Raw genomic sequence first — 25,127 nt, 5'->3', positions numbered from 1 at the left:
AACAGAGCATAGCCATAATCATAAGTTAGCATTTTGTAGCATCTTCTACATCCATCAGTTTATAGTTCTGATTGAACAACTCTAATAAATATTGAAATATCCTCCTTCAGTAGCACTGATTCCAAAATTAAATAGCTCTGTTTCATCTCCACTGGGTGGTCAGATTCCTTTCCCTGATGAAAGACTATGTAGAACGTCCTAATAATGACAATCGTGGCTACCATTTATTCAGTGTTTATAATGGGCCAGGCAATGGATATATGAGATTTTTTATTTCGAAGGTTCATTAGAAGCTTAAGCTTACATTTTTTATTCTCTACATTTCTAAAACTCAATTTATTTCCCTCCATATATACCAGAAGCTTAGCAAGGTAAAAAAAGAAAACGGTACCTAAGTACTGCTTTGAGAATTATCCTGGAGAAATGAAACATTGCTATTTAGAAAGAACAGAAATCGCATTTAAAATGGCACCACCTGAAACACAAGAAAAACTCCATTTCTATATGAGCCAAGAGCAGTTACCAGGCAGAAAATTTGGTCACCTTCATTCTACTCACATCCCACTTACAGAATTCCTGAGTACAAAATTCCAAGATGTCACCTTCACGTGTTCAAATAGCAGAGGGGGGATTATGAGGAGACCTTCTGCCAGCTCTATCCAACTTCAGGGGACTCACTGCAGGTTGTTAAGGAGAGCTCTTATGTCTGGTTCTATCACTCAACTTCCATACCTCAAAACCCAAAATAATCGATATTTAAGATACAGTACTAAATACAACCCATTTGGAATAAATGGCCCCCCAAAATTGATTGTGCTTATTTCTACTTTTTTTATGAATAAAACCATTTGCTCTTTTTTAACTTTTTCAGGGAAACATTTTATCTTATGAAAAATTTGAAAGAAGAATATAAGGGCCCTCATGACCCAGCTTCAAAATTATCACCTCATGAGTCCATATCATTTCATCTCCCTCTCACATTATTTATGGAAGATATCTACATGGTTCCAAAGTCAAATCTACAAAAATAATACCATCAGAGAAGTCTGGCTTCTATCCCTGTGCCCCCATTCTCTTCTCTTTCCTCTATAGAAAACTATTTTTTTAGATTATTGTTTAATCCTCCCTTTTTAAAATATAAGCAAAACATTTATATTTCAATTCCTCCTTTCTGAGATAGATAAACACTGGGGATCTAGTGATTTTCCAAATATTTTAAAGTTTTTGGAGTTTACACTGACTGTTACAGTGTGACAAGTGTTACAAGACTGTGAGTGGACTTTCAGGCCAAAAATCAAGAAACATGGTACATGGTAATTTGTATTTATTTTAAAAATAAATATCTATTTGAACACTTTACAACTTTAAGACCCCAGTTTTGTGACCAAAAAGAGGAGGAAAAGGCAGTTAATTTTGATTAAAAGACTGAAAATTGAAAAAAAGCAATAAAGAGTTTGTCTGGAGATTTTTAAACAGATAGTAATGTTAAAGACATGCTCATACAATTGGAGTATCTCCAAAAGGCATTCCTACAGGAAACACATTAACAGCAGGTTTCTTTCCGCAGAGTGGGATTTTATTCACAAACCCTCAAATTGATATTCTTTCTCATAGATCGAATTGCACAGAACATCATTAAGTCCCATCTGGAGACATGTCAATACACCATGGAGGAGCTACACCAGCTGGCGTGGCAGATCCACACGTATGAAGAAATTAAAGCGTATCAAAGCAAGGTACTCTGGGAAACTACAGGAAAGTTTTTCTGTGATTTCTCTGTTTCTGGCTTTTTCAGCCTCTGCACTGTTGACATTTCAGACTGGACAATTCTTTGCTGTAAGGATCGCCCTGCACATTGGAGGATGTTTAGCATCATCCTGGGTCTCTACCCACTGGGTGCCAGTAGCATCCGCTCACCCATAGCTGTGACAACCCAAATGTCTCCAGATGTTGCCAGATGTTCACTGGGGGGCAAAACGACCCCGACTGAAAGCCACTGCCCTATTTGAGTGACAGGGGAGACTGTGCCCACATCAGGTGATCTTAGGACATCTCATAGTGGTTTCTTGCAGCCAGGCAAGGAATAGGAGCAATTGAAAAAGTCATAGCAGGAATAATAGCTGCAAACTTACACTACAAAGATACGCAACAAAGCATTCTGAATGTTTTTTCTTGCCCTACATGTTTAAAAAGGACCAAAGGAAAAAGGGACAACTCACCCTACATTTTTACTGTTATTATTTTGATTATTTTTGTGTCCGTTAGAGAAGGTTTTAAGAGAAGGAATTTGTTGCTGTTTTTGTTGTTGTTGTTTTGACTCACATTAATTTTCTACAGGATTGAGATCCATAATCACAAAACCTACCAGTAAATGAAATTTTAATAAAATATATAAATGTATCTATATCTAAATATATGACTACAACATACTGATTTTTCTCCAGTGGAATAATTAAATGTTACCACTTTTATATGAATAAGGAGACAAAAGCATAGGTATTGTTATGGTCAATAAAAAACAGAATTAACACATAACTTGGATTTATGTTTCCCATTCCAAAGAAAATAACCCAAGGATCAAAATACATTTCCAGGGTTCTATATTACTTAAGAGAGTGATTTGATTTGATGTCTTTCCCCTTGAAATTTTTTTTGTACCAAAAAGCAGTCTCCATAAGTTCTGGGAAAAGAACACAACATAAAAATATTACAGATTTAGTCTCTGTCAGGTACACGTGGAAATAATTTTATGGAAGCCTGTGAATGAAATTGCTATTCCTCAGTGTAAGAGTTTGATTTTACAAAATAGACTAAGAGCTTGAGTTTGTTTAGGTGAGGAGAAGGAGGCAAAATAATAAAGAAACTATAAATGCCTATCTTTTTGTACTGTTGCAATATTTCCATTATTTTAGCCTCATTACTTTGATAATTGCGGTGTATCAAGGTTCAAAAAGGTCAAAGCAATATCTTAGAAAATATTGCCTCTCTTCTAAAGGTGGGTAAATTCCTACCATGGACCCCAAGTGACAGGTAAGCGCCAGTTAGGGCAACCTTGAGTATTTCACTGAGTCTCCAAGTTGTTCTTTGCTCCATGTACATTCTGTGTTTTCTCTCTTGAAGTCCAGGGAAGCACTGTGGCAGCAATGTGCCATCCAGATCACTCACGCCATCCAATATGTGGTAGAGTTTGCAAAGCGAATAACAGGCTTCATGGAACTCTGTCAAAATGATCAAATCCTCCTTCTGAAGTCAGGTAAGCAAGAAGATTCATGGGGGGCCTATTTTAGACCAGGATGTGGTTGACCCTTAGCTTGCTGTTAGTTCTAGAAAATCCTCCATCCAACGTGTAGCTCATTTTTACCACCCACGCTGTCAGCCAACTCCCAAAGGAAACTCTCAGTAATAAAAATGCCCTGATAGTCATTCAGTTCCCCTTTGAAGTCAAATACAATTTTGCTTATTGAAAGTGGAGCTATTAATTGTGGAGGTTGAGATACCCAGCTTGACAGGCAGTGCTAGTAATTAGCGTGTCAAGGTGGCTGAATTGCTGAGCTGGCTCTAAAATGTACTACTTGCCTTCTGTTGGGAGGAAAAAAATCCAGGCTAGCTGAGCTCTGCCTCTGTGGTCATTTCCAGTCATTTTAATGAGGATAGCCTGCAGCCAGAATACACCGGGAGAAACTCACTCTGCTCTAATCCTTCCTCCCACTTCTCCCTCACACTCTCTGACACACGCACAGTCACTTAGGAAGCAACTCAGGAAACTTTGCACATGATTGACCTTGCAGCTGCCATTATCCAAACAGGAAAAAAATGTATTTGTCTTTTTTGGCCCCCTTTGAAAATAGAAAATAAGAACCACTATGGTGTTCATGTGAACCTTCATGGTCCTGGGCTATAGCAAATAATAATAACATAATTTATATATATGCAATAACATACATATATATGTTTATGTTTACCTGTGACATCTCTTTTAATCTCGTGTGCTCAGTAATTACTTCCATCGTATAGAAGAGGAAGCAAAGATTCAGGGCAGTGAAGGGCTGTGTTCAATACCACATAGCCAGTATCTGGCAAAGCTGGCTTATTTTTTTTTAATTAATTTTTATTGGAGTATAGTTGCTTTACAATGTTGTGTTAGTTTCTACTGTACAAAAAGAGGTGTGGAGAAAAGCTGCCTTTTGAACTTGAGCCAAATAAAATAATTATTCTAAGTTGCTGCTGCTTCTTTACCAAATGATTAAAGTTGGTGCAAATCTTGACTCAAACATTAACTTGATGTATTAGTTGCTGGATAAAAACAATCCCAAAACTTAGTTCAAACAATGATAATCATTTATTTTGCTTCCAAAGCTACAGTTTGAGCAGGGCTTAGCAAGGGATGGCTTGTGGTGTTCACTGAGGCAACTTGACTGAGGGCAGGAGGACCCACTTGCATACTGGCTCATGTACATGGCTGGCAATTTGTGCTGGTTGACAGCCCAGAGTTCAGTCAAGGCTTTGGGCTCAGGGGGGGCCTCAGTTCCTATCCTCCACTGTCTGCTTGGACTTTCTCACAGCATGGTTGCTAGGTTTCAAAAGTTAGCATTTCAAGAGAGCAAGGCAGAAGTGTGTAGCATTTTTCTGACTTAGCTTCAAAAGTCCCATAGGGTTACTTCCACTGCACCTGTTAGTCAAGGCAGTCATGTAGGTCCACCTGGGTTTAAGGGTAGGAGACATGGAATGTAGAAGAATGTAAGGGGTCAAGGGAAGTGCCTTCCATATTGTAGATAGTGAATAAATGGTACCTATTATTGTTTTTCTCAGAAAAGCATTACTTCAATTAATATTTTCAGATTCCTTCTTATGCGTAAGCCCCTATGCTAAGGTGACATATGAGGGAAAGCAGATACATCAGCAGAACAAAGAAATAAAACACAGACATAAATATACATGGCAGCATTAAGAAAGGCACCAGGGGTACAGTTGGGTACAACATGGGTGTAGCCAAATCATCTACATGATGTTCTCATGCAAATTTCTGACTTCTGAGCCTGGGTGTCACCTTCCAACACACTGTGGGGCAAAAGCCCATTTCTCCAAAATGTGGAGAAACTTTGCAGTACTTGCTCAGGATGTCAGTAAATGTTCAGAGGGAAAAACAAAGGTAGTGAACTAATTCATTTAATAAATACTTATTGAGCACCTACTATGTGCCAGGGACTTTTCTAGGTGATGGAGGTATAACAGTGAATACAATAACCACAACTGCCTATGGCTGCAGATGAAGGTCCTGCCACCACTGGGCTAACAGAGAACTCAGAAATGTTAGGTTCATCAGGGTTGAACAAACTCCTTCATGTTGGGACTTCAGCAGCCTTTGACCTGTGAATGTTGATTATAACTCCCTGGAGTGGATAATGTTCAGCCTTTTGCCAAAACTTATTTGACCAAGAAACCCTCATTTCAAAGATACCAGGACATAAATGGTACCCTCAAGAAACATCCTGAAGGTGTCCCTATTGAAGTCATTGTGTGCAGAAATATACATGCAGTGTGTTAAAAACTGAAGCAGAGAACAGGTTTCCCCAACAGCAAAACTTCTACAAAAGTTAACAGACTGAACTTGCCTGCTGCAAATTTCCTTTCTGGGCCACTTATCATCACCGGTGAATTTAAGAGTTGAAACTAACTTCATTATCAGTCAAAAATAGGGGGGAAAAGTATGCTTCTGAAGAAAATGTTTTTGCCCTTCATTTTAGTCACCTTTAAAGTATATTTTGTCTTTAATTCCTCACATAGACGTCAAGAGAGCTTTATTTCTAACATAGTTCTTTTTTACTTGGGAAGGAATCTTGAGGTGTTTCTGAATGTGTGTGTCTATGTGTCTATGTGTGTGTTTTAAAGTTTTTTAAAGTCTCTTGACCTATATGCAGTAGTAACCTCTTTATATATATATATATAGTGTGTGTGTGTGTGTGTGTATATATATATATATATATATATATATATATATATATATATACACACACACACACACACATTTGAAATTTTTTTCTCATAGGTTGCTTGGAAGTGGTTTTAGTGAGAATGTGCCGTGCCTTCAACCCATTAAACAACACTGTTCTGTTTGAAGGAAAATATGGAGGAATGCAAATGTTCAAGGCCTTAGGTGAGTTCACCTTTGATGATGACACAATTTTATTAACTACCATCAGTTTCTCCACTAAAAGAAATGCCTTGATTCTCTAACATGACTTCGTATCTCATTATTCAATAAGGGTTGGACTAGGGGAGCCTCCAGTGTTTCATCTAACTCCTCTGACTTTACAGTTGTGCCTCCAAATATAAAAGGAAGGAAAGAAACGTGGACCCTGTTGACACCAACATGCTTCATTCAGAAATCAACAAAAACTAATTCTAAAGAACTGGGATGCATTCTAGGCATTCTTTGTAGGATCAGTTTTTCTTTTACCTTCTAGCTTACTGCTTCACAAAGTATATTATGTAGACCACTGGTGGTCCATGGGTGACCTCTTAAGTTTCTTATGCAAATTTATAATCATTAGTTAAGATGCTTAAAAGAGGAGCTCTTTCATTTGTTTCGCACCCAGGGTAGTGACTTTCTCCGTTAATTCATGAAGTTCTGGGAGCACAGATAGCGTGGCTGCCGACCAGCCCAAAATGATCCCCAGACCATTCTTGTGGGAGGGCAGGACAGAGTCGGTCTCTGGAAGTGTGTCATTCACATCCAGTCATCAGTGCACGGCATGGATAAGAACGTTAGCAAAGATGGGCTGGTGCCAGGAAAGGTTTTAACAATTGACAGTGCCATTTGTTCCACATCCTGCCCACGGACATCAAAGAAGGCCACTGCCCTTTCACCTTTTGTGCTGTCAGTTGATACGGCAGCCAATGGCAAATCCATCGGGGCCGGCAGTGTTTCCCTCCTGCAGCTGATACACATCCATGTCATCTCCAAGGCTAGATTTTCAAGAAAGGAGGAAAAACCTTGGCAAGCAACTTGGGTATATTTCCAGCTTCATAAAATAAACATTTACCAAGGATCCGTGTAGGGATGAAGCATTATTTTGCCAGAACTCACAATGGCTAAGCAACTGACCTGCGAGTCATTCATTAGAAGGTAAACATAAATGAATGTTTGCTCCTCAATCGAATTTCCAGGAAATTACCAAATTTGAAAGTCACTTCATCTCCATTCGCTTAGCTTGAGGCCCCTGGACATCCTACATTGCCAGTGACATCCTATAAGTGCCACTAAGACTGACAGCTCATGGCCCATTATACATGTTTTAGGTTTTCTATGAATGCTATGTCTGTGCTAAAGGATCCCCAAATCACTAATTTAAATTTTTTTAGTTGGAGCTAATTTCAAACTTACAAGATTAGATTGGGGTTATATATTCCCGGTTGGATATTACAAATGGATGCACACCATTTCTATCTGCCCCTCATTGGTAATGTTGACTTTCATTACCTGGTCAAGATGTTGCCCAATTTTCTCATTCTATACTTACCACTAAATCATTTGTTATGGTCAGGAACTTAGAAATATTTTTTCTGTGTGCCTAGTATGCAAATCCTTGAATAACTTCTTGATTATGGGACTTTTCTTACTGTTGTCCCATTCTGTTCAAGTATTTTCATTTAATTTGCTTTCTTTTATAGGTTCTGATGACCTAGTGAATGAAGCATTTGACTTTGCAAAGAATTTGTGTTCCTTGCAGCTGACTGAAGAAGAGATTGCTTTGTTCTCATCTGCTGTTCTGATATCTCCAGGTAGGGAAGTCTGAGGTCCTTACCTTTTTAAAAAAAGAAACTGTTTTGCTATCTTTAACATGAATTGCATCTACCTAAGCCAAGGTGCTCTGAAGAAACTTTAAAAGAACTATATTTTCTTTAGCAAGCTTGTGATATTTTTGGACAATTCAAAGGAAAGTAGCCTCAGGTTAATTTAAATATCAGTTTTGTCCCAAATGCAAGAGTAGGATGTGTGGTAAGGGTGACTCCAGATTCAGAAAAGCATAATCATTTCTTAACAGATAAATGAAGACAAATAGTGGCCTGAGTTATAACTAAGTTCTATTTTGATTTTAAGAATAAAGGACATAGACAAAAATGTCCAGTTAGGTGAGACTTAGTAGAAATATACCTGAATGAACAAGCCAGCATAGAGACTAAAAATAAGTAAAGCATATATTTTCTCCTCTTTAAATATCTCTTTCATCGGTTTTTCTATCCAAATTAATGTTGGCGTTCTCACTTCAGGCAAATGCCTCTTTTTTTTTTTTACGCAATATTAGAAGCTTTAAAAGGAGGTAAGGACAGCAGAGGAAAAAAATGGCTCTTACTAAAGACTGGTAAAGGAAGAATCTCTGATGTGGTGGTAGACATTCTAGGACAGGCTCTGTCACCAGGTATCTGTGTGACCTTAAACACTTGACCCCTCAGAGCCTCAGTTTCCTCACCTGTAAAGTAAGAGGGTTGAGCTTCATAATAATAAAGACCTCGTCTAGCTCTGAAATGCAGTAAACAGCAAAAAGTTTTCAGAGAAGGTAAGGTATGACATTTATAGATCAAATAGCACTATAGCCATTGAAATTCTTTTTAAAAGTATATGCTGGCTTGAAAATGTATGGAATCCTAATAAATGCATGGCTCAACCAGAATGAAAAGTCAGAGTTGCTCATTCAGTCATCTGTTCAGTTAGATTTGGGGTCAAGGAATAGCAGTTTTATTGACAGTTCTCTATGAAAAGAAAGACACATTCCTGGTCATTTTTATGGTCAAGAGACTCATTCCTTCTATAAACCGTTTATCTCTAGAGACTTGATCTTTTCTTATACCTAACATTTTTCAGTGAGGCTGGAAGAAATTAATCTTCCCTGTGATGGGACATGTTGACATGTCACTCTAGCTATGTCTACCCATAATACAGCCTTTACACGTTGTATCTGTTAGGCTTTATTTACTTATTTTATGAGGATTTGTATGAGGATAAATTTTATGAGGATTTTTAAAATTTGCTTCTTTTATTTAACTACTTTATCAAAAATGGAAATTAGTTATCAATTGGCATATCATCACTAACAGTTTCTTTTGTGGCTCTGTCTAAAATCAAGCTGTTCCTCCAGGCTTTTTCCTTTTTCTTTTTCTTTTTTTTAACCCTAGAAAGTTTCCCAGACTTGGCAGCACAAAGATAAATGGAAGAAGTGACAAGCAATATTTATTTCTGGTAGCAACCACTTGCCAAATAATTTTCCTCCTACCGTTTTCTCATTGCATTTGATTGCTCCCATTGATTATAGTTCAGTTGAAGATTAGTTCTAAGCCTTTGAGTCTATGATGAGGGAGGTAGTTTCACCCTGGTTCCTGCTTCATCAAAGGAAGCATTACAAAAGTCACTGTCCTCGTAGGTATGTGTGTGACAAGTCAGTAAATTCCCAGCAGCAAATATTTAAGACATGGTATATCAAATCTAAACAATCCATGAAGATAACTGCCCCAGTTGGAAGGCAAGCCTGCTTCTTATGAGTTAGAAATCAGCTGAACTATGAGCCTTTTTCTAGGAAGAAATGCTAAAGCCATCAAACTCCACGGAGTTTGGAAGCATGATATTTAGCTTATTCTACCCAGTGGGGAATCTTCCAGCCCCGGTCACAGACCCACACTCAGAGGCTTCTGCAACTCCAAGATACCTTGTTTGCCACCCTGGCCTAGTGCCATATTCAAAAAGAGAGGAAAGACAGTATTCCAGCCTGTGTAGGCTCCATCGCATGCCAGACCCCACCCTTCCGCCCAAGTTCTTGTCATAATAGTTACTGTCTATTCAGCTCCAGATAGTTTAGGGAAGGGAGAGGCAGGGGAACTTAATGTATTCTGATTGACAATTGTCACTGAAGGCTTTTGTGCTCACTTACGTAAGGGTTTGCTTAACTGTTGGCTAGACTTGTCCTGGCCCTGTCTAGGATTACAGAATCGAGTTTCTCACCTGACCTGAACGTGTTCAGAAGGATCGTGTCCAAGTTCTTTTCCATGAGTATTTGTTCAGCATTTGGAGACTCTAGGTGTCTCTTCATTGAAGTTTCAACCTTAGGCGTTGACACTGGGCTGAATTTTGTCACCATGGTATAAAGCGTCTAGGAAGAAAGAAGGACGGAAGCAGGGAACAAAGAGAGGGAGGGAGGGAGGAAAGAAAAAAGAAAGGAAAGTGGGAAAGGCTAAAGGAAAGGAGGGATTATCCTATCTATTATTTAAACATTCAATATAGAAAAAGAGGACTCAGGATGAAATTTTTTCATTGATTCGTGCTGATGCTATATAAATTATAACTTAGCTTATAAAAGGGAAGGGAGATTCCGAATTCCAAAAACACTCCTTTACAATAGGTTTTCTTCACTTCTATAATTCATTTCTTCACAAATCATTAACTTACACTTTGAAAGAAAATCTAAGCATATGTCCAGAGAAAGAGTAAGAGATGTAAATTGTCACAGACAATAAGACACATGGAGTTTCTTTGAACCATTGTGTCTTTACCTCCACCCTGATTCTGTATGTCAATGTATTATACATTACTGCCATCATAGAATTGCTTATAAAATATTTGTTTTAGAAAAATAATTACATGTCTTCAGAAGCAATTTGGAACTAATTTGAAATGGGTCTGATACTCAGCACTTACATATATGTAGGTAAAATACAACAAAGCTTACATTCTGTCCCCTCCTTAACCATTCTTTTCCTTTGTCAGACCGAGCCTGGCTGATAGAACCAAGGAAGGTCCAGAAGCTTCAGGAAAAAATTTATTTTGCACTTCAACATGTGATTCAGAAGAATCACCTGGATGATGAGACCTTGGCAAAGGTAGGTCCTCAGACCCAATGTCACTGAAAGAGCCCAGTGAGCTGAAGAGGGCTAGTCACATAAAGCAAGGGACATTTCTCAGCAGCAACAATTTCTGAAGATTACCAAAGGTTGCATAAATTTTGAGGTGCACATTTTAACAGGGAGACTAGGAAATTATAATAGATTGAGAGGACAATGACTTTGGTAGGGAAGGATGGTACTGATGGATCTGAGCCACAGGTAGAGGAAGACAAATCAATGATACTGATGGATCTGAGCCACAGGTAGAGGAAGACAAATCAAAGGACAAATCAAAGACACATCTTTTGTTTTGAACAACAAAAGCTTGAAGCAAGGAAACAAGTCTTCAAAAATCATATGTGAAGAAAGAGGAGACTTTGTGTCACTTGGGAGTCAGGTCCAGGCAAAAGAATGGGTAGATTTTTATTCAAAATGAGGAAGAACTATAAAATGACGAGAATTGGGGAACAGAGGGTAGACCACTGTGTGAAGGAGTGAGGTCCCTGTCATTGGTCGTATTCTTATAGATACTGCCTGGTTTCCTTTCAGGTATGTTGTAAATGACAGTCCTACCCAGAGTCAAAGATTAGACTGATGTCTTGTAAATTTCCCTTCAACTCTAATCTCTTCAACTCTACTCTGGGATTCTTTCAAAATGAAGTATCTCAGGGGCAAAATGCATGTGCCATGCTATCCATTTCGTGATTCAACTTAATTAAAAATAGTGATCTTTAAGAAGAATACTGAGAAAAGTTGTTTACCAAAGTAAAATGATCATAAGAGGACAAAGGAATTTTCTAATGATATTCAGTGTTATTTTAGATTCTAAAGTATCTTAAATTTCTTAAGAATTGGAATTTTTTTAGAGGTTAAACAACTAGGAAATGGAGCCTATCCTTAGTTAAAGATGATAGGAGTCCTACTCTTTATATTTTTATCATTAAAACCCTCCCACTCTGCTCTTGAAGTTCTTTATTTTAAAAAAGGGGGGAAGACTCTGTTAGAGATACTATCAGATTTTACTTTGCACATACAGAGTACTGCTATAAAAAACCTCCATGAGTTAAATCTGCTGCTTCATTATGGTAACATTTTGTTAAAATTAACACATCACTAGGAAGAACATTTCTACACTGTAGAGTGATAGTTCTCTTTGGTGCAACTTTTCCCTTATCATGTGGGCAAGGACAAATCTCCTGCTCGTCACACCTCAGTTTTCTCCCAGGTAAGAGCAAAACTTCTACATACATAAGCAAAACTTCAGACACACTGGGCAGAAAAGACAGTAATGTGGATGTACGCATCTGTCTCTGTAACTGCTCCACAGCATATATGCATAAATACATCTGGTTAGTTAATGTGGGCAGGGAGGATGTTTCCTGCATTTGGGATCTCCCAAAGACTTTGGTCCCCATATTTACCACCCTAAAATTAAGAACTTTATAAAATCCAGAGTTAGATAAAAGTTGTTGCTATTCTGCTTAAGGGGATCATCTTCTTGTCAGAAAACCGTGGTTTCATCATCTCTAAAATGAAGATCATAATTTCTTACTGCTATAGAGATGTGTAGGTTCAAATGAAATATTTCCACTGCATAAATTCTAACACACTGTGACACGGTGATTATTACTTCCCAAGAGAGCAACTCTCATGCTTATACCATTTTCTACCACCTGGTATCCTGGTGGTGGTCTGAGGTATTTGGGGTAGAAAGGAGACAGAGAAATTGAAGGTGAAAGATATTTAATAGCAAGAAAAAAAATTAAAACACCAAGTAAAGTCAGTTTAACTCTCTTTTCTCCATCCTCAGTGGGAAAAGTATACAATTATTTTCTTTAAGTTTTTTTTAAGTATAATTAACATACAACATTATATTAGCCTTAGGTGTACAGCATAATGATTCAATATTTGTATATATTGTGAAATGAACACCACAGTAAGTCTAGTTAACATCCATTCAATTCTTTTCTTATAGAAAGAGAATGTTGCAAAGCTGGGAATCAGAGAAAGCATTAGAGAGGATTATTTCTTATATAAAACTCACTGGAGCCAGATGACAAAGCACTGCTTCCACTGATCATGTGTGGATTATTGAGTTTTTGTGGGGACCCTTTGCTGTAACAGTCATCATTTTGATAGGACGTTCTGTGAACTAATGTGGAGGGACCATGAAAAGGAATGAGAACTGGATTCTCATTTATCCCAGCTCTGGACCGTGTGGTTTTGCATAAGTCACTCCATTTGTCTAAGTCTCAGATTCAACTGTCGTGTCCTGGGGAAGGGAAAAGGGTGAGACAAGTCTCTTGAGTTCTGACTGCTTTAATACTTTAAGGACAATGGTGCCATTGACATATAGGGACACCCTCTCATCAAACCCACACTCCCCAGAAGGAATAAATAGCTTTATTTAAATCTAAGAAAAACTATTCTACCCTCCCACAGATTATTTTCATCTTTTCAGAAATTTCTTCTTTTCCTTCATAGTCATGGAGCTCTTCTGCCTCCACAACGCCTCTAAAACAGTGACCCCTCTGGGGAACCTGGCGCACATCATGAAACTTATCTCTAGAAAAATGTGCACATACCCAGCTGTTGCATTCAAGTCCAGCAGTTCAGGTTACATCCCCAGTAGGTGGGGTAGATCTGCCTTCTGTGCAGTGTGCAAAGACTGTTTATGCCACCGACCAGTTTGACCCTGAACAGGTGGAGCAGACTGAGGTGAGGTGCAGGGTTCAGACATAGTCATTAGATTTCATCCTAAAAAAACTGTCTCCAATACACTTTCTGCATGCCCACTTCCTGAAATTAAAGTTCAAGTAGCAATGCCTTATACTTTTGACCAAACCTGTACCTAGGGAAGATTTGAAATTCAGGAATTCTTATCCATTAACTAGAAGGTCTCAATCCCTATATGTTAATCAGTTCAGGAATTCTTATCCATTAACTAGAAGGTCTCAACCCCTATATGTTAATCAGTTTGTTTGTTTGTTTGGGGTAAAAAAAAAACCCTATTAAAGAGTCTAGTTTCCTCTCCTCATGACCATAATGGTAACATGGAGCATATTTATAATAAACCATCAGAACCACTGGCTGCTTAGTCACCTTGGACAAGGGACTTAACCTCTCTGTGCCTCAGTTTCCTCATTTGTAAAATGTGATTAAAGATAGTATCAATGTCATATGGTTATTTTAAGGACTAAATGAGATCAAATATAAGCAAGCCGCATGCTTCATCACAGATAGTATGTAAGTGCTGTTGTTGTAGTTGCTGTGGACAGAAGAAGTTTTGTTTCGGCAGGGAAATGTTTATCCAAGAAATGGGTATATTTGAGCTAATCACTCATGAATGATGACTATTTCAAAAGATGGAAGTTAGGTGTTTAGGGAGGTGGAGTATGACATTCCAAGTGATGGGGGCAATGATATAGACGTAAGAAAGTATAAGGTATACGCAGGCTATGAATAATAGTTAGATTTGGCTGGATCCTGGATGTGAGAAGCGAGGAAATGAGGTAACACTGGTCACTTTCACTAAAGCTCGTGGAAAAAAATACATATACATGTAATATGTATAGAATGTATGTGTATATGTATATGCATGTATACATATATATATTTTTAAGCCATATGACTGGGGGAGGCAGCCCATCTGTTCTCTGGGCTTCAGTTTTCTTGTCTCCGAAATGACGAGGTGGGCCTGGCTGGTCGTTAACTTCCCTTCAGTATAATATTCTTTGACTCTAAAGAGAAAAACAAAGGTTCCTTCTGATGTCTTCTTCTGCCTTCCAGTGCTCCGTCCCGTGCGAGTTTTATGGACTCTTTAGATGTTCTGCCGCTACTCTAAGTGAATAAGTAGACGGATTTCTACAAGTCTTGCAGATTCCATTAGTACTATGGTAATTGAATTTAGGGTGATATTCCAATCTCAAAGCTGTGACGCACACACTGTTTATAAAGCCTGCGTCCAGGGGTCAGCATTCCCATCACGCTTTCCGTTTCTAGCATAACAATAACAAAACTGCATCATCAACAAGGGGAATTTGTCTTTCTACTGTAACAGTACCAGGTTACTAAATAAAAGCTTAGAAGAGGGAAGGCTTACACAGCCCTATTTTACACGTTTATAATTGAAATATTACCTGAAAGAAATCACTCCTGGTCACTCTCACTTCACTAGTGCTATTAAGATACAGATTTAGGAAAAAAAAAAACAGCCATGTGGACTCATAGATAGGGTCTACGGAGCAAGCACTGACTGAGAGATTAGTGAAAACTGCCAAGGGTCATTTACATTGATTTTCATTGCTTGCTCAGTGAGATCTAAAGAGACTATGTCATGATTAATAATGGGATGTTTATGCCTGAAGCCTGCTTATTCTTCGTTCAGGACACTAGGTGTCACATTAGAATTCCTAGTAGGTGGGCCTAGGGATTCATCAATTTAATCTTAAACAACACAGTCTGTCCAGTCAGCACTTAAGGGGTCCTAGTTCAGATGATGTGGCCTTGTGGTCTGAGCCTCCTCGTTCCCCTTCATATTTGGTTAGGAATTTGTTTTATATTTAAATTTTCTATACTTTCTTAAAGTATAACATACATGCTGGAAGTTCCTAAATCGTAAGTGTTTAGTTCAGTGAATCATCACAAAGTTAACATACCCGTGTAACCACTGCCCGTGTAAAACTGGGCACTCCAGAAGCCCTGCTCAGGTTTCCTCACATGGTATATACACTGTAAAATAATGCAAGAGTCAACATTATAAAAAACAGTTCAATAGATCATCCAAGTTTTTAAATTCCAAATCGACACTCAAGAAACATAGCTTTCTCACGGAATAGTTTTCTACTTCAACCTACATGTATATTGAGTATGTACTGTATGCCAGATGCAAAGAAGGGAAAGGCAAATAACACATGGTCTTGGCCCTTTAGCGGTTTCCTTGAGGGATTCCTGTGAGAGACCAGATTATTTCAATCCATTTTAGCCATTTATACTTTGCTGGCATACACTACAGGTCCAACACCCAGAAATTTCAAGGGTTGTCCATCGTACTAATGGTCTATAATAAGAAGAGAGGTTTTGATGTTTCTCCTCACTCATCAAGTTGCAAGTCGCTGTATTAGTTAGGGCTCTTGGGTCACACATAACAGGAACCAACTCACACCAGGTAAAGCAAAAAGAAAATAATAAACTAATGGAGAGAAATCTCATCTAAGGCAAAAAATTCAGCCCCCATTCAGGAAACACTACGACAAGGAATTAGGAAGCCTTCAGAATTCTCCATCTCACAAGTTTATCTCTCTTTATGTATCTACTTCATTCTTCTCCCTCTCTGAACACCAGTTTTCTCTGCTTCCCTGAAATACGGGTAGCTCTTAGCTCCTTAGGTCACTCATAGTTTCTGCTACATTTAGAAAGTAACTTGCTGGCTCTCCGTCTGATTCCAAATTCCAACCCCAGTTAAACCAAATGTCCACTTCCACTGTAGTCAGCGATTGCCTGAGAAAACATGCCATACAGCGTGGATGCCAGCATGGAGTAAAGATGGTGCGAGAGGGCTGTGACCTGAACAGATATCTCCAATTTAGTATTAGAAATCTAGGCCAAGTGTCTGGGTTTAGCTGAACAAAAACCCAAAAAAGAAGTGAGTGGGGAATTTCCTGGCAGTCCAGTGGTTAGGACTCCGTGCTTCCACTGCAGGAGGCACGGGTTCGACCCCTGGTCGGGGAACTAAAATCCCGCATGCCGCACAGCCAAAAACAAACAAACAAAGAAGTGAGTGGACAAGAGAAATGGATGCATGTAACCTCACTTAATGTGTCCTGTCTTTATCAGTGCTTCTGAAGTTTCTTCCACATTGATCAAGCCATTGTTCACTTCCTGCTTCAGGTTGGAGGGCATCTTGATGGCCTGGAAGCCCACATGAACACAATCCTTAGTTTTCTCCTCTGCATGTTCCATTCTTCCAACATCAAATGTACCAGTTATAAAATTGTGGATTTTCTCATAAAACCACCCTCTGGAAAGAAGCATAGGATTATTATCTCTTCTCCAACAGCTGCTTTTTCTTCTTGTAGACCCCTGTAGGTATAAGCTAAAGCTTTCTTCTTACAAGAAATGTTTATCATAAGAGAGAGATGAGTGTGAAAATGCCTTTTTATAGACCGTCTGTCTACTCCTGCTATGGGGATTATTTAAACATGAAGAAATTTCATGATGATTTGAAATCGACTACCCCCTCCATCTCCAAGTGCTTCTGGATCACCACCCCAGCTGTTTAAAAAGTTGTTGAGCCATTAACTGCTGCTGAGGCTGCTCTGAGCTCCCTTTGACTTGGGGGTCCCCCAGCTGCAGTACATAATATTAATGAGCAGTAAGTGAAGTGACTGCCTGATGCTTCCCCCACCAGGCCCTTCTGGGCTCTGACAAGTGCTGCCGCTGCTTCCTCATGACCTCCTGGCCCATGGTGCCTCCAGAGTGATGGATGCCCCTGTGAGCACTTCTATTTCCACAGCTAACTGGATGCCTTGAAATCAGCCCCTCCTGAGAGCACAGAGGTTGGGGAAGCTCTTTGTCTTTTTCGGTGTTCTTTGCTCAAGTGGTCCCAATGCTCTATAACAAAAAGCATTTGTCACCATTCAACCCATTCTACAGATGAGCGACAGGGACAGGATTGAACTCCCCTAAAAGAGGGAACTAGATCCTGAACCAGACTTTCTTAAACCTAGTTTTGGGAAGGAAAGAAGCAGGAGTCCATATTTACTTTCCCAAACCAAACACGTGGTTAAATATTTCCAATAAATGAACAACTGTGGAATGATTTTGGCCATCCTCTTATACATTTAATTTTTCAACCACCCATTCTCTAAAGGAGCAGAAAACTGCTTTAAGAATTGTAATACATAGAATTCTACTTTATGAATCACAGTTTACTAAATGAGCAACTTACTTTAATTGCTACAAGAAAATGAAAATCGATATGATGTTGCTTTTCATTTCAATACAAGTAAATGGCTGATTTTCCCCATGCATTAACCCACAATATACAGAGACTCAATTTTGGGTGCTTGGTTAGCGGCTAAGCTGGTTTCTTGCCCTCCATGTTATTTGGCTGAACAAGCATGACCTTGACTATTTCTCTCCTTGAGGGAAGCATTATGTGGGAATGACACACGACATCTAACACAGATATTGCCAGGATGGGCCAGGCACTCCATAGATAGTTTGTGTTGACTCATTTAACTCTTACAACAACCCTCTGAGATAGGGACTGTCATAATTGACATATGACAGATAAGGAAGCTGCGAGGTTAAGTGACTTGCCCAAGATCACACAGCTGTAAATAGCAAGTCTGGGATTCAGACCCAGACAGTCAGGCTTGAAAGCCCATATTTTTATCACTAGACTAATTCTCTTTATGTAGTATTTGTGTCTCATAGGGAACTCAGGAAATTTCATTATTTGTCTCTCACCAAACTAATAGAACCAAGCAAATGAAACCTTCCCTCTCTTGATATGATAACTTTTTTATCGGCCTCCTGAAAAGAAGCTAACTTGACACCCAGTTACCGGGACTATTTCTAATATGATAAAGAATTTACTCGTCAAAGAATTTACTTTGAAAAACAGTTGTAAATTTATGAGATTCAAACCTCTTAAACAGTGTTTCTCAAAGTCTATTCTATGAACCCAGTGCACCAGCATCCTCAGGATATTTGTTTCAAACATGAAATCTGAGCTCCACACCTAGATTTCATGAAACAGAATCCCTAGGAGTGGATCCCGTAATCTGCATTTTTAGGAAGCACTCCAATGGTTCCGTGCACATCAAAGATTGACAAGCATTATAGAGTTGCATCTGGATGTTTTAAGAGCTCCACACATCGTCAGTTCAACTGCAGATGATTATAGAAAGCTTTCAAAGTCTCTCTGCGTTCAGTAGCTATTTCAGGGAGAATTGTAATGTGCAAGAAGTGTTCCGAAATTGTTGCAGTCTCCTTCTGTGTGAACCAGCCGGTTAAGAAAGCTTGAATAATTTCCCAAGGGACTCTAGTTAAAGTGGACACTTGTACACTCTTTACCTATGAAAATATAGAAAAGACACGGCTTTCCACCCTGGACTCAAAGGGAATCTTTCAGAATGGGATTCTGATAATTTTTCTTAAAACCCTTCGAAAGACCGTAGCAAAGACTATGAGACCTAGCATAATCTGACCAAGCAGCCTCCCCAGTTTTATCCTTGAACATACTCACCCGCGGCTCCAGCGACGCTGAATTTCCTTCAGTTCTAACAGCACCGATGATCCTGGAACATATTATATACCCCCCAGCCCCAGCGTCTAGTTACCTCTCCCTCTCCCTTCAGAGCCCAGTTTAAATGGCCCTTTCTCAGAAGTGCCTGCCTTGAAGCAGTCAGAGCATTCTCTTATCTACCACTTGTCCTAGCATCATTCCTCCATGGCACTCACCAGTTTTTCGGTCTGCTTTTGACTGTGTGGTCACTTTATTCATCTGTCTTCCCCCACAGATTATAAGCAACAACAGTACTGTTTTGTGAATTCTGGTGTCTAGTAGAAGTGTCTGCTACCAGTTTAAATACCTCATAATGTTGGAGAGAAAGTCCTGATTCTCAGTCTAAAATTTAACATCCATTCTATAAAGATTTCATGATTTTTTTTTCATTTCTATCCCTATCATTAAATAGCAGTGGAACTAGAAAGTCTGAACCCCAGACTTCTTTATGTGTTCTAGATCCCTTTAATGAATATGTCAACAAGTCTAATCCTGATGCTATTTTTAAAATTGCTTATAGTGTGGTTACATAGTCATTAGTTGTTGAAAGGAAAGTTAATAAAAGAGAGGAAATTTCTTATTTTGAAAAGCCACAAAGTAACTAATTATCTATTTCCTCCTTTACTTCAAAGGCTGAAATGGTTTCTTATTATTGAACAGGGTAGGGAGCGCGGTGAGCCTAATTGGTGATTAGATGGGTTTTACTTAATTTTATTTTATCATCACTTTCAAGTGTACCCTTGGTCAGCTGTATGAACTATCAAGCTTATCGCTTGTAAAAGTATTATCTATATGAGAACATTTCTTATTCCCACAGTAATTTGATCACAATGACATTTGGTTTTAAGCAATTTTGACACTAAATGATGGATTCTAAGTGTTCCGAAATTATAAGTGTGTCAAAAGCTAGAATTGTTCAGAACCTAAGACCTATATAGCATTTAACAAACTGTGGATATTTTAAATTATTAAAACACTGTCTTCTGGGTATTTAAACTCAAAAAATTACATTCTACATGATACTTATATATCAAAACCTAACAATTATAAGTGGATATTCTCCCATGAGTTTTTTTTTTTTTTCACACACACACACTGTATTTTATTTTTACAAGAGATAAATAGACTGACACCAAGCATTGTACATGGATGACCACAACAAAAGCAACAATGATTGCAATTACCAAACATGAAACACACTCATACTATGTCATAATATTGACATTCAGTCCAGTAATCCTCCACTGTAACAGCTCCTTTACTTTGCAGTGAAAATTGATTTGTATATTCTCCCATGAGTTTTTGAAACACCTCCTTAAGGAAGCTGAGTGCCAGTGACTTCCCAAATTCTCCCTTGATTAAATATAGGTTTCATTTTACTCATTACGGTGGGAAAGGATTAGAGAGCTACCGGCAAGCTAGTGACCTTGACAGAAAAGCAGTCCAGATCATTGTGAATTACACCTCATATGATTTAGGTTACACCTTCCTAACACTGTCACCTTCCAAAACTAAAAAATCTGATATTCACATCATAAAAAATCTATGGGAAATGATAGATAATAATATTAGCTAACAATTGTATTTCATGCCTACAGTATTCTTAACACTTTCATACGAATTTCCTCACTCAGTTTACACAACAACGCAATGAAGTACGTGCTATGAGTAAGCCCATTTTACAAATGAGAAAACTGAGACATAGAGGATGTCACAGCCACACGGCCATTTAGCTATTTTAGAACCAGGATTCCGACTCAGTCAGCCTGCCGAGAGAGCACCCCTCCTAAGGATTAAACTAAACTACCTCCCATACCTACTTTATATAAGAACAGTGAATTAGGAAGCTTGGTCCTGCTTTCTTTCCTTCTCTTTATTTTCTCGTTAGAGAGTCAGGGAGGGAGGTGTTTTGTTTGTTTTGTTCTAAAGGAGAAGCTGAAAGTGAGCCTTCTTTCTTTTTGAACATCTTTTTCCAAAGCCAGTTCCCTTCATCTGAGGCCAGGAAGGACACTGACTCAGGAGACAGAGCACTAATGAGCTTCCCCCTTTGTCTCCTTCCCTGTCTCTCCACTCTGCAGTTAATAGCCAAGATACCAACCATCACGGCAGTTTGCAACTTGCACGGGGAGAAGCTGCAGGTATTTAAGCAATCGCATCCAGACATAGTGAATACACTCTTTCCTCCGTTATACAAGGAGCTCTTTAATCCTGACTGTGCCACCGTCTGCAAGTGAAGGTGACGAGCGAACTGTCTCATAGTCATGGAATGCAGCACCATTAAGACAAAAGCAATGTGTTCATGAAGACTTAAGGAAAATGTCACTACTGCAACATTAGGAATGTCCTGCACTTAATACAATTATTTTTCACCGCTACAGTTTGAAGAATGTAAATATGCACCTGAGTGGGGCTCTTTTATTTGTTTGTTTGTTTTTGAAATGACCATAAATATACAAATATAGGACACTGGGTGTTATCTTTTTTTTAATTTTATTCAGGTATGTTTGGGGAGACAACTGTTTATAGAATTTTATTGTAGATATATACGAGAACAGAGCAGTACTTTACATGATTACTTTTCCTGTTGATTGTTCAAATATAATTTAAGAAAATTCCACTTAATAGGCTTAACGATTTCTATGTTTTTAGATAGTTGATGCATGTATAAATTTGTAGCTGTCTTGGAAAGCACTGTGCATGTATGTAATGAGTATATAATATCTGAGAATATTATATATGACTATTACTTATACATGCACATGCACTGTGGCTTAAAATACCATACGTACTAGCAAAGGAGGTTCAGTCAGGCACTATTATGTTATTTACCTTCTGTGTTATATGTTACCTTTATGTTAGACAATCAGGATTTTGTTTTCCCAGCCAGAGTTTTCATCTATAGTTAATAGCAGAATGGTACCAATTCAGAAACGTCTACAAAAGAATAAATATAATGCATGACCTCTGTATAAAAACTCTGTTTCGATCAATGACATCAAAGCCTTGTCAAGATGGTACATATTGGAAAAAAAAAAATAAGTATTTGGAGCCATTTTCCTGTTTTAAGAATTAGGCCACAGATAACATTGTGGAGTCCAGGGCTTTTTTGACCAAACAATAGATATTTCCACCAGGACACATAAAACAGTTTCTTTTCTTTGGATTTCAAGTTGTGAAAGAACCTTCACTTTGGTGCTTATTGTATCTTTAACAGAGAAATACAGTCTGTAGATTATGACCACCAGCAATTTTTGCTAATAAAATTAGAGGAAAAGAGTAGGTCAGAGCCCAGGGTCCTAATGCCATTTCATGCAAACATTTTTCTCTCTAACCATTTTTTTTTTTTTCAAAGAAGAGGAAGAAAGAGAATATACAAAGTAAAGAAGTAGTTCTTTACGTTCATTCTCTTTAATAAGTTTGTTAGAAAAAGCAGCAATAAAGGGGGAGGCAGGACTTTTTACATCCTTCTAGTCTGGGGTCTCTAATTTTTTCAACTCCAAAATGCTGTATTATAAAAATATAGCAAAACCTTGATAGATTAGAATAAAAGATCTGGGTTATTCTACAGAATACACCTCAAAGCCAAAACTATTTCCTGTGCCGTTTGAAATTGCATCATCCATCTAGCCGGGGATTATTTTTTTAGCAACTTTTAAAAGTACAGAATGCAAGAGGTGAGATCAGGATTAGACAATTTGGATATCCTAGTACTTCCTCATTCTCCACTTGTTCACCAATCAAAGCGATCACCAGAAAAGCATAAATTCCAGGGAGTTTGTTCTGCCTGTGTTCTGGAGGCCTTATGCCTTATGGTCTCATTTGATCCAAAATTAGATTTTTTAAAAGGGAGCTAGAGAAGAGCTTAGTGTATAAGACAATGAAAATTATGATCTCCTATAAGTGTAGCCTGGCCATCAACTCATGAAGACCTGCCCTTTTCTCCTTGTCCAACACACACACACAAATGCACACCTGCTTGGTGAAGTTTCCATCAGTGGAAACTTTGATTTTTTTTTTTTTTTTTTTGATCTCTTATGCTCTCCTGAAGTTAGATGGTTGAGAGCCATCTCCATGATGCCACAGAACTGCTCACTGATGATCAAACAGTAGTGTTAGTCTTTGCTTTTAGAAAACAGAGTCTTTGCCCACATCATGATTGATGAAATCCAAACCAATAGGGAAAAACAAAAAGGCTTTAAAATAATGAATCTCTTTCTCAACTACGTTATATTCAATTAATTTAACTACATTGAACCAAATTACCTTCAGTGTCTAAGAAGACAGCTGTAGACTGCTTATTATGCTGCTACAGGGACTCAATTCTTTTTGGTGTAAATGTCACTCCCGCTAGCTCTTTGTATAAAGAATTAATTCCAAGAGTCATATTTCCTTCTAATGGAAAGATTACTTTACTGATTGCTAGGAAAACAGGGTAATGGAAGGCACTCAATTAAACCAAACCGTTTCCAAATGCAATGTATGTTTTATGATTGGCTTGTGATAGGCGATGCTTAATGTGTCTACTTGGTGTTTCCCTTTGAGCTTTGAACTTATGTCAAACTTTGTTTTCATTGTTCTGTTGGCCTAGTGTTTCCAATTGTCAGCCTGTAATTCCTGCTCAGTTGCAAAGGGAACCATTTGTTTCCTCCAGTTTACCTTAGAGGATTTAAATTGGCTCAATTGATGAAGTGGCTGAGAATTTCTCCTCCCCCGTCCCATGGGTGATATAGGAAAAAGATTGTTCCCCACATTTGCCTCAGGAGGTACTGGATTTGAATGTGTCGTTTCCACTAGTGCAAGCATTTCACTGGGACGGCATGAACCTTTTGAAGCTAGGGGACAGGAAACAGCTAGCAACTGAACCAGAACAAAACAGTGGAAACCAGTACACATTCAGCCCCCTTCAGTTGAGAAAAGAGATTTCCATTTTTCGCCACAGTTGCCAAATCTGTCCCTTGAAAGAGAGCCAAGTCATGTTTTCAGTGGTAACAAAGCACCTTTAAAAGCTGCCCTTTGAACATCTCCTGTGACTGCATCTCGAGGTATTTTGAAATTTCAGTTAAGAACAACTTTCTTTACCACACGCAATCTTTGTCCCTGCCCCATGAAGACTCATGAGTGGTTGCAACACATTCATGATAAAATGTGCACTGGAAGAAAGGACCCAGGATCTGTACTTTTCACTTCAAATTTCGTAAATGACAATCACTGCTTGATGCAGATGTTGCACTGTATTCACTCAGGGATGTTTTGTTTTTTTTAAAAAAAAAAGAAAAAAGAAAAAAAAAAAAGTACACCAAGAAGGAAGGAGGAAAAAAAAAAAAAAAAACAGGAAAATGACAACAAAATGTAAATGGCATAAATTAAATATGCCAGTGAGAGAACCTCTCTGACAAGGCTTTCAGACCAACGAGCAGTAACTTCATGTTGTAAGCTGAATTTACTTTTACTATTTGGACTTGCTGAAAAGTTGCTCATGAGTAGGAATAATTTAGTCTCATTTTCTAAAATCTGCTGAGAGCCAAATGATCCAGCTGCCCCATCTATAGGAATATGTATCTCCCAGAGAACCCAAGCTTCCTGTACAAGTCCTGAGCAAGCCATCTCAGTAGCATTCAATGAACCTGACAACGGAGGTGACCTGTGGTCTGTAAAAAGAAAGGCAAATTTTGGAGGCAATATAGGAGAATAAGGGATTCCACATCTGGCTTAACATCTCACATCTACCCCAACTCTCCATGACTCAGGTCCTCTTTGTATTCCTTTTTCTGCAGCTCTTTTATCCCCAAAGACTGAAAGCTGAGGGTGGAGATGTATTCGACAAACATACCCTTTCTGGATTTCCCTTGTTTTAATAGTGTCTTCAGGGCTCTGGACTAAAGGACCACTGAGTAGGTGAAAACAGAGAATATAGTGGTCTCTTGGGTAGACTTCTTTGATAGAATCTAAGAGACTCTGGATA

The 25,127-nt window shown here is 38.5% G+C and overlaps 1 protein-coding gene across 1 annotated transcript in view; it reads left to right on the top strand.

The window, feature by feature from the left end:
* The window catches only part of RORB (RAR related orphan receptor B), a 178,674-nt gene extending 157,109 nt beyond the window's left edge, over positions 1 to 21,565 (top strand). The window contains exons 5-10 of the mRNA XM_068553857.1: positions 1,615 to 1,736; positions 3,121 to 3,253; positions 6,047 to 6,154; positions 7,672 to 7,782; positions 10,757 to 10,869; positions 21,244 to 21,565. Coding sequence (XP_068409958.1) covers positions 1,615 to 1,736; positions 3,121 to 3,253; positions 6,047 to 6,154; positions 7,672 to 7,782; positions 10,757 to 10,869; positions 21,244 to 21,399 — 743 coding nt within the window. The 3' untranslated portion in view covers positions 21,400 to 21,565. The remainder of the gene's footprint in view (positions 1 to 1,614; positions 1,737 to 3,120; positions 3,254 to 6,046; positions 6,155 to 7,671; positions 7,783 to 10,756; positions 10,870 to 21,243) is intronic.
* Positions 21,566 to 25,127: the final 3,562 nt, after the last annotated feature.

The sequence above is a fragment of the Eschrichtius robustus genome, chromosome 10, assembly GCF_028021215.1.
Source record: "Eschrichtius robustus isolate mEscRob2 chromosome 10, mEscRob2.pri, whole genome shotgun sequence".
NCBI lineage: Eukaryota > Metazoa > Chordata > Mammalia > Artiodactyla > Eschrichtiidae > Eschrichtius > Eschrichtius robustus.
Note: the sequence above shows the minus strand (reverse complement) of the source record. Positions and strands in the feature narration are given on the sequence as shown.